We start from the raw sequence: 14438 nt of genomic DNA on the forward strand, positions 1-14438 counted from the left end.
AGGGAAGGAGAGGGGGGAGCAGGGGGGAAAAGGGTGTTTTTGCACTTGAAGCAAGGTCATATCTCTAAGAAATTTACTAAACAAAGTTTAAGTTAGGTCTTTGAAATGGAGGTAGCCTGTACTACAGAGAAAAGCAGAAAAAGTCAATGAGTAATTTTTAAACACATTCTGCCATTTTATCTAATTTTAACCACTTTTCAGTAGTTAACAAAATATATTCTAAAATACAGTTAAAACTATCTCCTATAAGAGACAAGTTTTACAGACAATCTCTATCTGCATCAGATGTGACACATGCTCCACTGATCCAAATTTAAGTTGACCGCAGGAACAACCCCATCCTAAAAAGGAAGTTATCACAAGTTGTATATGAATTTGTGGCCTGCATCGTGCAGGGTTCCAGCCAGCTGTAAACGGCCCTACCCAGCCTTCAAAACTACAGCCTGTTTCACCGCTGTGTTAACTCCAGAATTACAAGGGTGTGCAACAACTGAATAATAATGATTAAAATGGAAAACTGAAGTATTACATAGATTGTACACGGCAGTATTTCAGAAGAAGTGATAAAAGCCTGTAGGATGAATACAATTAAAACCTACCTCTTTTTATTCTAAAAACTAAATGGATAAAATCCAACTGGGATTATACCTGCACTTAACTGTTCAGGCCAAGTAATTTGTATTAAAACCATATTCTATTTGTATTAAAACTACATCTAGAAGTGCTTCATGCCTTGTTAACAGTTCCTTTTGCTAAACTCTAATCAACATTTAATTACACTCCACACAAGTTTTTATAGGACAGAGATCAACCAAAAGGCATATAATTAAATCAAGAGCAATAATTTCATTACAAGCTTTCCTTCTCCTCACCAGTGACTACTTTTGACTTAAAGAAAAGCACCTGATACACCATGCATAAAAATTACTACAAAATGATGCCACTCAAGCAATTTCTTAAAAACATTTGAATCTACTACTCACCCCAAGAATCAGTAGCTCACTGATGGCAGACAGAGAACCAAGACATTATTTATGCAGATGGTAAGAAACACATTTGAACAACACAGCAATATGCAGCTCTAAGTTTTGTAATCCAGACAATAAAAATGCAACTTTTACTATCTGCTTATTTCACAAGCATTGCCAGGGATCATTTTATCATCTTTATTCCATACTAAAATAACCATTGATTTATTTTAGATTTAAAATGTGTGCATGCAACTGTAAGAGGAAAATCATGTAAACAAAGCAATGCCGGGAAACATAATAGAAACAAGGAGTTACATTATCTATTGAAACAGAACAAGGTCTTAAAATAAAAAGACTAGTCAGGATGAGTTTGGTACAATGCTCTGGGTGGTGCTCTGCTTGTGTTGAAAAAGGAACCTACACTGAATAATTAGAAAAGATAAGGTGGGCACCTGAAGGAGATAAGGAGACCATCAAGTCAGGAAATCATTGAACAAAGAAAATTGAAAGGTCTACTCCACCTAGATCCCACCTACTGTGAATGGAATGATTAGGTGTCAAAATCAAATGAGTATGTATGTAAAGATGTTGTGTAACCTCTCACAAAAACTGTATAAAATACCTAACTTTTCACTGAAAACTTTGGAGCTAGTTTGTCCTGTGTGAATTGGCTAGCTCCCCAACGTTGCACGAAATAAATAGCTTTTGCTGCTTAAGGACAAAATTGGGTCTCTGAGCAGTTACTCTGTGCCGTTTTGGCATCACTATAGACAACTGCATTGGTTTACATAGCAAAAAAAGATATTCCAGACAATTTATTTTTCCCCCTGTTCATCTAGAGTTAAAAACAAGTCTACCACTAGAGATGGGAAATAAATTATGTAAATTCTATGATACTTTCAAGGGATATATAATGGTCAAGAAAGATGAGTTGGCAGTGGGGAGGCAATCAGTCAAAAATAGAACAGGCTGGCACTTAGAGCAGAACGAGGAAAGACACCTGATTATTTTTTTTTTTAGTGCAAGTTATATCACTTCCATATTTAAGGGATTATCCAGAATGCAAATACAGTGAAGTTGTAACAGTTACACTAGTTTCTAATTTGACAAGGATAGGAGGAAAAGAGTGATAACTTCCACAAAGACCTTTTTGGAATTAGAGCTATGACTTCCTTCCTCAAAACACCTGAAACACATTACATAATGTTTTTCACAGTTCCTGATGTAAGGCCCTTATACATACTCCGAATTTGTACTGGATCTAGCAAAACATGTTATCAGGCCGCTGCAGAGTCAGAAAGAAGCAACTCCATCCTAAACACAGCTTCAAATTTGTTAAATGCTGCAAGTTCCCTTTGTCAGTATTAAGTTCAGGTCCCTAGTTACTGTACGACCAGGATCCTTGCATTTTGTATTTTGTACACAGATACTATAAATACTGTAACAGTACAAATACTGTTAAAAACCTGTAAAGTATGGAGGCAACGTGGGAAAGAAAAGCAGAGCAGGAAAAAAAAAAAAAAAAAAAAGGTGGCAAATCACCCTTAGAACAGAGCACCCCTTCACAAACAACTCTTGCTTCTTCACAAATAACGCATTAGATTTCCATTTGAACAACCAAAACCTTGGGTACATGCGATTTTTTTTTTATTTATTTGGTGCCCACTGTTTATCTGATTACCTAAGATTCCATTTTCACGGTCCAACTGCCTAAGTGCCAAGGTTTATCACTGCTGCTTTTGTGCCCATTTACTCAGGTTAACTTGGCATTTGTCTTCCTATGTCTGAGGCAGACTGAGAAGCTCTGTCACACCATTTCTCTTAAAAGCAAAGAGATGCTGAGAGTACCTGCTACCCATGCCCTCAGAACTGAGTAGTTGTCAGCTGCTTAATTGGTTACAACTATTTTTTGAGGATCCAACAGCTGTACCGAAATATAAACAGCTCAAACACACCATAAAATTTAAGGAAAATTCCCCTCAAACATTTGGAAGCGCCACCAGTAACACTGAAATAACTTAGGCAAACAAGATACCAGGACGTTATGTGGAAGCAATGTTGCTGAGCACTCAAGACTGCTGCCCACAAGAGACGGCAAGTGTTTGAACATTACTAGACCTTCAGGGCTGCATTACTGCTACTACAACTTCTTATGCTTTGCTTAAGTTAACACACACATAAGGAGAGGGGGAAAAAAACCCCACAACAACAAAACTCACCCTGCAATGAACAGTTACTGAAGCCACAGGTACAATTTGGTTTGTGATACAGTTCTCACAGCTTACATTTTGCTAGGGAAGAAAACCAAGTAGCATTCCCTTACCCACAGGTATTAAACCTCAAGTAATTTTCAAATATTTTAATGACTGTTCAGATCCTCTGTAGTGCCAATTCATGATCCAGTCTAATATCGCTACTGAAAATGCTTTACTTTTTTATGTCTTCCTGACTGGAGCTGGGCAGAAAACAATTGGACAAGAATAAAAATCTGGCAAGCTGAAGCAACTGATCTTCACAAGCCACAAGTTGATTCAAAGTCTACTTATGACACAGAAAAGTTCTCTCAAATCCAAGCAGTGTTAACAAAAAACCACACCAAGCCACAAAGACACAGGAGCTTTCAATGAGGGTAAAAAGTATTTGCTTTTTAATATACACTTAAGTCACAGTATCGGTTTTGAGATCATTATACGAGGTAACATTTTCATTGTATTCACAAAGTATTTTTACAAGAGCCTGTCTATACACCGAAGGAGCACGTACTAACTAAAGGAACCCAAAACTTGTGGTTTCAGAGCAAAAATAAAGTCAGTAACCAACATTCTTTCCATTCATCTTTATCAATGGTTGCACAACACACTGTAAAAGCCATCAGAATAAATAAATGAAATCAAAGGAGATACGCATTTCAGCATTTTTCTGCCTGTCCTTACCTGATGTCAGTAGTAAAATGCAACCATAATCTAATAAAACTATTTGAAATTATTTTACAAATTCTAGACATAGATAATTTTCAGTGTCCTGTATCACTCTGGAAAAAAAAATAAGGTAAAACAATCATTTAATGTGATTTCTATTAATAGAACAGAATACATTAAAAAAGAGCAGCTACTGATCAGAACATAATGAAATGAAGGCAGACCTGGTGTGCTAGTGGAATTTTAGTTGAAAGCTATATATTTAGACATTATTCATGTCAAATCTGAAGGAGAACTTGAGTAAAAAACAGCTGTTAAAAGTATGAACTTTCTGATAGCAGGTTACACAGTACTCCATTACGCACACATAACTCCCGTTTTTTACCAGTATTTATTTGCAAGGCTCTAGCACTGAGATTTCTCCTTCAGCAACAGATTATTTACTATGATACAGCATATAGAACAATGGTGAAGCATTTCTTGACGACTCAGAAGACAGACATACTGCAAAAGTCCATGTCTCTGAAAATGAGAAATGGAGACAAAAGCCTCCTTGCATCTTCATTAGCTAGATCCCTTCTCCTCTTTGGCAGCAGAAGCCTCCATAGGAGTAGCTTCCAAATCTTTGCTTGGCTTCTCTTTTTCATCATTTTCATCCTCTTGAGGGTAAAGATCTGGATATTTTTGCATGCATTCCTGCATGGCACGGAATTGGTCCACACAGTCTGATCCCTTTATTTCTTCTGTACTATAGTGGAAACAAGAAAAGGCTGACTTGAACTGTTCCCCACAGGGACCACTAGCCATTCCACCCAGACATGGGCAATTCCAATTGATATCTCCATTGGGCAATATCAAACCTGAACAAACAAGAGAGAAGAAAAGTTAAAGCACTCCTTCCAAAAATTGATTTTATTTAGTGAAAGCTGCTAGGTTGCAGGTGTAAGCTGAAGTACTAACAATGCCATATTAGTTCTGTAGCTTCAAGTATATTAAAATGCCTTTTACTTCCTGGCCGGTCTGTTTCCATCTCTGATGTGTATGATTCTTTACCAGCCACAAGTGAGATTATTCAGACATGGATATAGAACTAAAGTCATTTTCCCTAAACTACAGACCACTACAAATATTCTAAGGAAACTGCAAAACAGAGCAAAGTCAAGTCAATCCACTTGCCAGATTCTGTTGGGGAACAAGCAAGCCTTAGAATAGTGTCATACAAGTCATAAGAATTTAATTCCAGTATTAAGACTGGAAGTCTTTTAAATCAAGTTGGATGGATGCATTTTTCTTCATTTTAAATGAACTCTGGAATATTAACCCAAAGCTTTCCCCCTTAAAATGTGAACTGGGAAACAAGAATTACAAAAAATGAAAGTCAGTTTGTTTGTAAGACAGATTAATTCACTGTACAGGATCTGGCTGACCCCCACAGCAGCCCTCAGAGTGCTGTGCTCATATTGGTAGCTAGAAAGGTGGTGATAACACACCAGTGTTTTCACTCCTGCTGAGCAGTGCTCCGCAGCATCAAGGCTGTCTCTCCAACCTCCTCCCTGCCCAGTTGGCTGAGAGCGAGCAAGACCTTGGGAGGGGACACAGCCAGGACAACTGACCCTTAAGTGACCAATGGGATATTCCAGACCATATGACATATGCTTAGATATAAAAGCTAAGAGAAAGGAGGAAGGGAGGGCATTTGTTATTTATGATGTTTGTCTTCTGGAGCAACCACTATGTGTACTTCCTGGGAAGTAGCCCAACATCACCTGCTGATGGGAAGTAGAGAATAACATCTTCTGTTTTCCTTCTCTTCTATGCATGCAACTTTCACTATTGCTTCATTAAACTGCCTTTATCTTGACCCACAAGTCTGGATTTTTCCCACTTTATTTTCTCCCCCTTTGTTCTGCTGAAGAGGGGAGTGATAGAGTGGCTCGATGCGCATCTGGCATCCAGCCAAGGTCAGGCCACCACAGACCACAAGGAGTAGTGAGAGCCAGGTTGACTGGTTCTCAGAAACAAAACTGCACTTTGGATCACAAGTGAAAGAGTTAGGTCTCATTTTAGACTCTGAACTGGAATAGCTGTAAGCTTCTGCTCTGGAACAGTTAAAGTCATCACAGAAATACTTCAGTGACAGAGTAGCAAGGTGAAAATTTAAATAGGTGTAAGTTCCTTGAGACATCAACTGATACGCACAATGAATTTTAAGCAGCAAGCTAGAGAATTAATCTCTAAGTTTTAGAAAACCTTTTGAACAGGCAGTTGTAAAAATGTAATATAACAGACTTAGTCATGTGGGCTTCTAGAATCCCTAATATATTGCTCTCAAGCAATACAACTCCGTTCCCTTTCTCTGTTTTACATGAACATACATGTAGTTATGTTCAGCTGCAAAGAACAAGAGAAATACTGTACTGTGATCCAAGCTGGCTTCTGCTCCACTTCAACAGTTTGCTCTCCGTGTCTCCTAGCTGACTTCCCTAACTTCATGTCCATGTTGAGTTTCCACAGAAGCTAACAGCATGTGCATAAACCTCAAGTTTAACTACTTTCCCTTTAGAAGGAGGTATGGAAATACCATTGCCAAAGAACAGTTGCATTAATTCTGATCCAAACATGAAATTCTATTTAGGGGTTGATGTAACTTGATGTTACTAAAATACTCCCACATAATTCAGTAAGTCTATTTATCATCTTTGTCCTGTGGGACCATGAAGTTCCAGATGTACGTTTCACTCCCACAAGCAACTCCTTAGACACTAGGCCACAACACCATGAATCTTACGTACTGGTACAGCAAAAGCAGCTCAGTCATACTTATTGCTATATTAAAAAGAATGAAAGGAAAATTTTCTGATTTGCAATTCATCCACAATGTGCTCTAAAACAGTCAATACAGTTCAGCAGAAAAATAGAATAAAATCTCAGTGTTGAACAGTCTCCTTTTCATTATAGAAAGCAACAGCTGCCTCGGCATAATATAGTCAACTACAGTAATACTGTAATTTTTTCATAGATCATGTTTTATTTGGCAAGATAGTTCTGCAAAATAGCTGTAATAATCACTGTACTGAGAAGATATACCTAGCACAGTGCATCAGCATCTCTAGCTGCCTACAAGAAAAGCAGAACTTCTGAGACAAGGAGATGGATGGCTGGTGCCAGATTCCTTGTTGCCAATGATGACATAAAGCAGAAAGATGTTGAACATACAGCATAGAAGAAATATAGCTTGCTTTGCAAACTAGATTTTAAAGTCCTATATGCTTCCTCAATAATATCATAGGTCATTTTAAACAGTCATTTTTTCTAATACTTAAAAAAACCCAAACACATGAAGAGTTTTGAGATGTTCCTGAAGACACCACAGCAATATTACTTGTAAAATAATTCTCTTAAAATAGTGTTCCTTTTAGAACCAGAACTGCCTTGTAAGCATGCAAATGTTAACAACCATGTAAGTTATCCCATAAACAGTACTTTCTTGTACATCACATGAGCATTGATTTGCACCTATTTGATCACTGAAATAGCATCAGTTTTACATGTTATATACACAGAAACAATGCTTAAAAAAACCCACAAAAACACAAATAAGGCAAACACTTCCTGATAATTAAAGAAAGCACGCTTCAATGAGTAAGTGTATCAGCTAGCTTAGAACACAATAAAAGTGGAACCAGATTTCATCCATCACTCTTCCTAAATTGTAAATCTGCAACAGATATGATTACTAATTTTGATTAAAACCAAATTAAAACTTACTTCAAATGCAGTCTGAACCTCACTGATACAGTGAATCATAATCTACTTCAGCCTGCACTTGGGGAAGAAAAAAATAACCCTGTTTACATCACAGCAGATCAAGGCTTGTGTTAGCAATTAACTGCTGGCATGACACAATCTCTTAGCTCATGGGATCTGTTAATATCGTCGATGAAGGCAGGCCCATCTGCATTTATGTCAACACTTGTCTTTGTACTTGCCATAATGAAGTCCCACTGTTGTTCTGAGAAAAGTTTCTTCCCTGTTACATGACAAACATTCCAATAGCAACTTTCACATATAACAATAATGATTCACAATGTAAGATGACATACACATAGGAAACAGGACTGGAAGGGGTATCACCAGTAAAAAAAAAAATATGGAAAAAGAGTACTGTACATCTGATCACTCATCAAGTTCTTTCTTAAAAGAATTAGGGGGTTTGCTTCATCATTCCTCTGTGGAAACCATTTCGAAACTGTGTTTAAAATAAAGAGGACAGGAACAAGTCTGGACAAAGAGAAGGGAGAGGACAGCAACAACCTGTGTTTGAGCTGCAATTCCATAAAAGCACTTTCAGCCAACTCTATCACAGCTGTAACGTTCATAAAAATTACTTTTCGTACATAAAACTCACCAGTGCCTTCTTCATATAAGCCTAATAAAATAAAAAACTATTCTGATGGGAGCAAAGATCTCAAGGAAAATGAGAGATCTTTCACATTCTTTCTTTCATCTGCAACACATATGACCAGAAACAAGCTCTACAGTGAGAATACTATTTCTAAACTGCTGCAAATGAATTCCTAATTTGTTTCTGTCAGCCACAGCTGTTAAAAGGCACATACAATGAACCTTGAAATACACTGCAATATGAAATGCTAACTTGAACCTACCCTGGTTTGTCTGCCTTCCCATTTCACTTGGCTTCATTTCTTTCAGTGTTTTTGGCTTGAAGTGAGCCATTAACATTTTGCCTACCAAACTCTCGCAACTGATAGAGCAAAATAAATTAATAATTAAATCTCATAAGTGATAGAAATAAAGAAGAATAATATACAACTTTATTTTCTCCCAAGGAAATCAGAGCACAAGTTTTCCTGAGTTACTGACTAAAGTAGACTGCTCAAAAACTGTTAATGTCTGAAGCAAAATAAGGACTACTCAAAAATACTGAATTACACTGTTTATCTTAAATATTAAAAAGGCCCCTACAAGAAACCAAAACTTTAAATAAAAGTTTCCACTGTATTAGAAAACAATCCAGATGATGGCATTTTTATTCAATACATTTATTCTTTCCCAGATATGACTGTTCTGTGTGTAGCACAGCAGAAGAGATGGAGTCATTACACTTAATTATGCTACAGAAGTTGGAAGACTGTATACCAAGTCTTCTAAGTAGAAGCTAAATTAGAAAAGCCTGCATGTTACTTTATGTAAAACCCTTTCTAATTTTCTTTTAAATAAAAACCACATGAGCCAGAGCTTCTGCACTTCAACATATACCCATGTCTTTCCTGCCCACAAATTTCACTCCCATTAGATGCAGCTACATTCTGTGACATGACAATTGTTTCTGTTTTGATCTGATGCACTGTAGCCCAATGCTTAAGTGTTTTCAGAGAACCTTAAAACATAGTAGTAGCTTATCACATGCTAAAGAAAAAAAAAAAATCACAAAAAAAATCCAACCCAAACTTATTAACAGTATTTAAACAGTTTACAGAGCTTCTCATTTTGAATCACACTGGCACACATTTTCATTGTAAGGCACCCCTGACATAACCAGGTTCTGCCTTTCTCTCGTTTACTTCCTTGCTTTATAGTTCAGGAAGCAAGTGGTCTAACATGCTGTAAATACAGAATTGCTAGGAAAAAAAAAACATCACCTCTCCTCCTCACCATGGACTTTCCATATCCAGCAAAATACACCTGAGAAGAACCAATTAATATGGCATTTAAACAAGGAGAAAGTGGCTCTTTTAATTATGGCTAGTTTATTAGTCAAATACAGGCACAAGACTATATACTTGTGGTATACCTACAACCAGAAAAAGAAAATTTGGGGTGGAGCATGAGATGGAAGGAAGAGAATCCCCTCTTTAGGGGTACCAAGAGAACTGTTTTCCATGTTAACACTCCAAGGCTTTATTAGTATAGCTACATTTATACTAGTCATATTGTTTATGCTAGATCAGAGATAGGCTCCCCTCCCTCTCAAAAGGCATCAAATACAGATGATTAGTTATAGGAGCAATATGCATCCACATGTCATTGCTAGATAGCCACCTTTTACTAGCAGAATATTTAATTACCAGCAAAGACCATGATAGATTGTAAGGAGGAATACAAAAACTTTAAACCACATGTAACATCACTACACATGGCATACGTGAACTTAGCTAAACAGCAAATCATTTTGTTTAGCTGTACACCATGTAAGGTGACACAACAGTGCAGCAAACGATGAAAACTCCATGGGTTTATATGTTCTCCAGATATGATACCTGGAAAAAGTCCCTTTGCTTTATTTTGCAAGCAGTCTCCAGTTTTTCAGAAAAAAACAGAAAACCACAGCCCACAGAAAAAGAATGAGGAACTTAATTCTACCTTCTGATCATTAGAGGCTGTTAACTTTTCACTAAACAGACCCAATAGTGAATTCTGAATTTGCCTCAGACAGGAGTTAAAAACTGTTGATTTTGTTTCTCTTCCACATAGCATATCGACAGGAGCCAATATTCTTAAAAATGAGCTCTCCTCTGACACTGTTTTCCACCTAAGGATGAACTACTTTTCATGAATCATTCGTAGGTTCTACCTCTCATCCTGGTGAAGACAGTCACAGATACAAGTGCCAAGTAGATTTTATTGCCTGTAGGCATCTCTGTTTGAAATCTTTAGGGGCTGGTGACAAATCCCAAAGCACAGATTGTTTCCACCAAATAGGAGGTTTGGATATTGAGTCTTAGCCAGCAAAATACGAGGTAGAAGAATTCCTGACAGATACTAAACTGCACCTTTTAAATACCTTTCTGAAACTGAAATCCTCTCATCATTCTCATTTGGGTCATCATAAGACTGAACAGACTCATCACTGCTGACAAGCAAAACCTTTAGATATATCTACTGACTACATATAGGTGAAATGAAGCGAGGATAGGCAGCTAAATGCAAAATAATTTCAACAACCCTATGTATGAAAAAAGTTATTTTAATAACACAGGAAGACACAGTTCGAATTAAACTACACACCATATCAGCTAACAAAGCAACCCCGTGTGCTCCAGCTGCTAAATGTGCTTAAATACTGCCCTCTAAAGGTCACAGAGCCACTGGCTTAACTTTCAACAAAATTTCAAAAAGAGTGAAGCGTTTACTTCAATCTCAGCGTGCAATGAGATCACCTCACACAAAGTGAAGAGGCTAAGACTGTAAGCATAAATGCAATTAAAAAAATAACACAAATTCACAGATGTTCATGAAAATTTATTAACCCAGGGCAAAATTTATTTGATCATTATGATCGGAAGATTACGTCATTTATCCATTAGAAACAACCTAAAACATGTTCTGTGCAGCAGAATCTTATTAAGAAATTAATATTGTTATTAATAAAACAATATTACAAGTCTTGACCTCAGAAATATTCTGCTCTCTTAAATCTCCATTTTCAGTTTAGATCTACTTCACATAAGAAATGTAACGTTCGCTGAAAACTTTCACTTACATCTTTTCAAGACAAGATAGTTATAGTTGAAAACTACAGGAACTTTCCTGTCATGTGCCAAAGATATTACTACTAGTTACTGATTATATTGCTACTAGTATAATACAGGATTCATCAGATAGAATTTCTATTAAATCACATAGAGATCACCAAATTAAACAGTTTCAGCTGCACACAGGCCGGTGAGCAACTCACATCAATGACGGCATACGTAACACTTCAGCTACTCTGAAAACTGCCAGTTGCCATTTAAAACAGTGAAAAAAACAATCATGATTTTCACTGGTTAAGCTCTAATACTGTTAAAAGAAGAAAGGAAGGAAAAGGTTTTTTTCCACATATCTCTGACTACTAACCAAAACTATAAGCCATCAACTGATGTATTTGAACAGGCCACTTTGAAAGATCAGTAAAAGTGCAGGAAAAAACATGTAACTTTGTATGTCCTAATTTGGAAGCTAAAACTACTAAGAGTTTGGGTGTTGATCTACCAAATAACTAGCTGCCCTCAATCTTGAAAAACGGATGAATAATTTGTTCCTACTTCATACAACGTTTGTTTTCTGTTTTGTTTTGTTTTTTAAGATTGTTAGAATATGATATAATCGATGCATTGCTCATTACTTCTGTTCTTCTGCTTACTACTGACCTTGTTCTTCATAAGGGTCGTCTGGGTCATCTGCAACCAGCTCAGCACTGCTTGGCGTCTCATGGTCCTCCTTGGTTGCAAATATAATTCTGTCTTTCCCTAACATATAAGGGAGAACAAGCAAAAGTTCAGAGAAAGCTGAGACAGGAGTCATTTACAAAGCTACCAAACACCACAAGGTAATGGGATATTCAACATGATGCATTAATATTAATACTGAATGAATCCTGTTGTACTTAGCAATCACCTTCAATTAGAACAGTTGTTGGTTCAGAAGAACACATACAAATTGAAATTCTAGTCTCCTGAAGTTCTAATTTTCACAGCAACATACTGTAATGGCTGCAGATCACAGTACAGTTCATTGAACTGTGAAGTTAAAAAGCTGTTTCAAAAGAAGCTCAAACTACTCTGTTACCAGGACTAACCCAGATGAAGGGGTTAGGCAAAAAAAAAAGGAAAAGTGAAAGAAAAACTATAGTAAATTAAAGCGTTCAACGGTATACTTACTAAATACAATACTCTTCATTAAAAACTAGTGTAAAATTTTACAGTAATTATCTGACTTGTACTCAAAAGCACCTTAACAATGTAGAACCAACAATGCTGAAAGGTGCTACAATATTATCAAGGATAGAAAAAACAGCGTACTTCCTGCTCTTGTGCCACTCTTGATTTAATAAAGAAGTTCTGTAGCAGGGTGGGGGCAGGCTTAGCTGGAAACCTGAGCAGAGTTCTCTAACAACTCTGTAGAACTATAAAAAAAATAGATGCTCTGATGCAGATGCATGCAAAAAAGAACAGCTAGCTGAAACTTTTCTGAACGCACAACTGAGTATTCATTGGGTGGAAAAAAAAAAAAGGTAAGTTCCTAAAGAACTTCCTTTAATTCATAAAAGCCACTACAGTGTGACTTGGCATATTAGGAACTAGTATCTTTTTGCCCTCGATGTGACCTCAACCAGCAGATTATTTAGTAGCTTCCTTTATTCTGCTCCATAACCAATCCGCATTTAAACATGTCTGAGAAACAAATAAATGTAAACCCTTTTTAAAAGGGAATCAGTTTTCTGTCAACTGCATCATACTCCAGCAAACTCTGTAATGTAGAATGTCTAGTCATTTCTTATATAAAAGGAATTAAAACATATGAACTCTAGCCCCTGTCACTGCAATTTTGTAGGATGCCATAAGACAACTTACAGATCTTGAAAAGATCCAAAATGTTAAAATAAGGAAATAACATTAAAAACATAAGAGCAAAGAGGTCCGTAGGCTATGACTACGTCAGTTTATAATCAGCACGTCAAAGTCTGTAACTTCCAAATGGCATTCAGAACTACAGAACGTCTTTTATCTGGCATGAAATTTTATATTTAGTCATTTTACATTACTTAAGGGGTGGGTGGGTGGGGGAGGAATACAGCCGCCTGGATACGAAGTGGTGAAGCCTCCTAAGTACATACAAGATAATACCTCGTACAGATAGAGAACCTTAAAGCTCGCACTCTACCCACCATATATCTCTACCGTTTTTTTCCTCAAAAAGGGAAAAAGGACCCACCTCTGACCACTTCAGCTAAGACGGTAGAAATTTAACCCCTACAGAAGGGCCCCGTTCCACGCCGGACAGGCAGCACGCCGGCACGCCTCGGCTGCTCCACACCAAAACCCGCTGAGCTAAAACACGAGCCCCGAGGTGCCCACACGCTTAGCTCCGGCCATGTCGCGGGGTTGCGCAAACCACCGGCCGCAGGGCGGCACCTTCCCGCCCCCCGCTACCTGCCGCCGCGACGCGTGTCCCGCACACCGCCTCGCCCCGGGGCGCGCCGCAGCCCTGCGGGGCCCCGCCAGCCCGCAGCGGCGTCCGCAGCGCAGGCCGCCCCCCCAGGGACCCTGGGCGCCCTCTCCCGCCCCACGGCTTCCCGCCTTCCGTGAGGAGAAAGGCCGGAGGCGGGAGGCGAGGCAGCGCTCCCCACGCCGCCGCACACCGCCCGCGGGCGCCCTTCGCCTCTCCGCTCCTCGCAGGCTGCGCTTCCCCTTCGCGGGCTGAGGGGAGCGGGCAGCCGCCCTGCCTCGCCCCCAGCCGCCTCAGGGCGAGCCCCCCCGGCCTTCCCCGCCGGCGTGACATTGGGCGGACACCCGAGCGCACCTTCTTGCCTGCAGTAGGACATGGCGGAGCCGCCCGGTGCCTTCCCCGGCAGCGCGCGCGCAGACCGGCCCCACCGCACCCTCCGCTCCTCCGGCAGAACAGAGCAGAGCACAGCCGCAGCAGCGGGCAGCGGTGAGCTGCTCCACGCTATGACCTCCCGCCTCCGGAAGGACCTTCCCAGCCCGCCGGCGCCGCTGACGCACCTCCTGCCGCCCGCGGCGCGGAGCAGACAGCAGGCCGCTCC

The 14438-nt window shown here is 39.1% G+C and overlaps 1 protein-coding gene across 1 annotated transcript; it reads right to left on the minus strand.

The window, feature by feature from the left end:
* Nucleotides 1–3595: 3595 nt before the first annotated feature.
* On the minus strand, nucleotides 3596–14388 carry CHCHD4 (coiled-coil-helix-coiled-coil-helix domain containing 4). The gene is made up of 3 exons (XM_080385702.1): nucleotides 14195–14388; nucleotides 12043–12141; nucleotides 3596–4749 (listed from the first exon to the last, which is right to left on the minus strand). The coding sequence occupies exons 1-3, from the start codon at nucleotides 14214–14216 to the stop codon at nucleotides 4454–4456; spliced, it is 417 nt and encodes a 138-aa protein (XP_080241828.1). The 5' UTR covers nucleotides 14217–14388; the 3' UTR covers nucleotides 3596–4453.
* Nucleotides 14389–14438: the final 50 nt, after the last annotated feature.

Source organism: Falco punctatus, assembly GCF_963210335.1.
Source record: "Falco punctatus genome assembly, chromosome: 4".
NCBI classification, from domain to species: Eukaryota; Metazoa; Chordata; class Aves; order Falconiformes; family Falconidae; genus Falco; species Falco punctatus.

Excerpts from the sequence above, each read along its gene's own strand:
- CHCHD4 (XM_080385702.1), bottom strand. The coding sequence starts at position 14,216 with ATGTCCTACTGCAGGCAAGAAG. Across the intron at positions 12,142-14,194 it reads GTCCTACTGCAGGCAAGAAG|GGAAAGACAGAATTATATTT; the intron begins GTGCGCTCGGGT and ends CTTATATGTTAG. Across the intron at positions 4,750-12,042 it reads CGACCCTTATGAAGAACAAG|GTTTGATATTGCCCAATGGA; the intron begins GTCAGTAGTAAG and ends TTGTTTGTTCAG.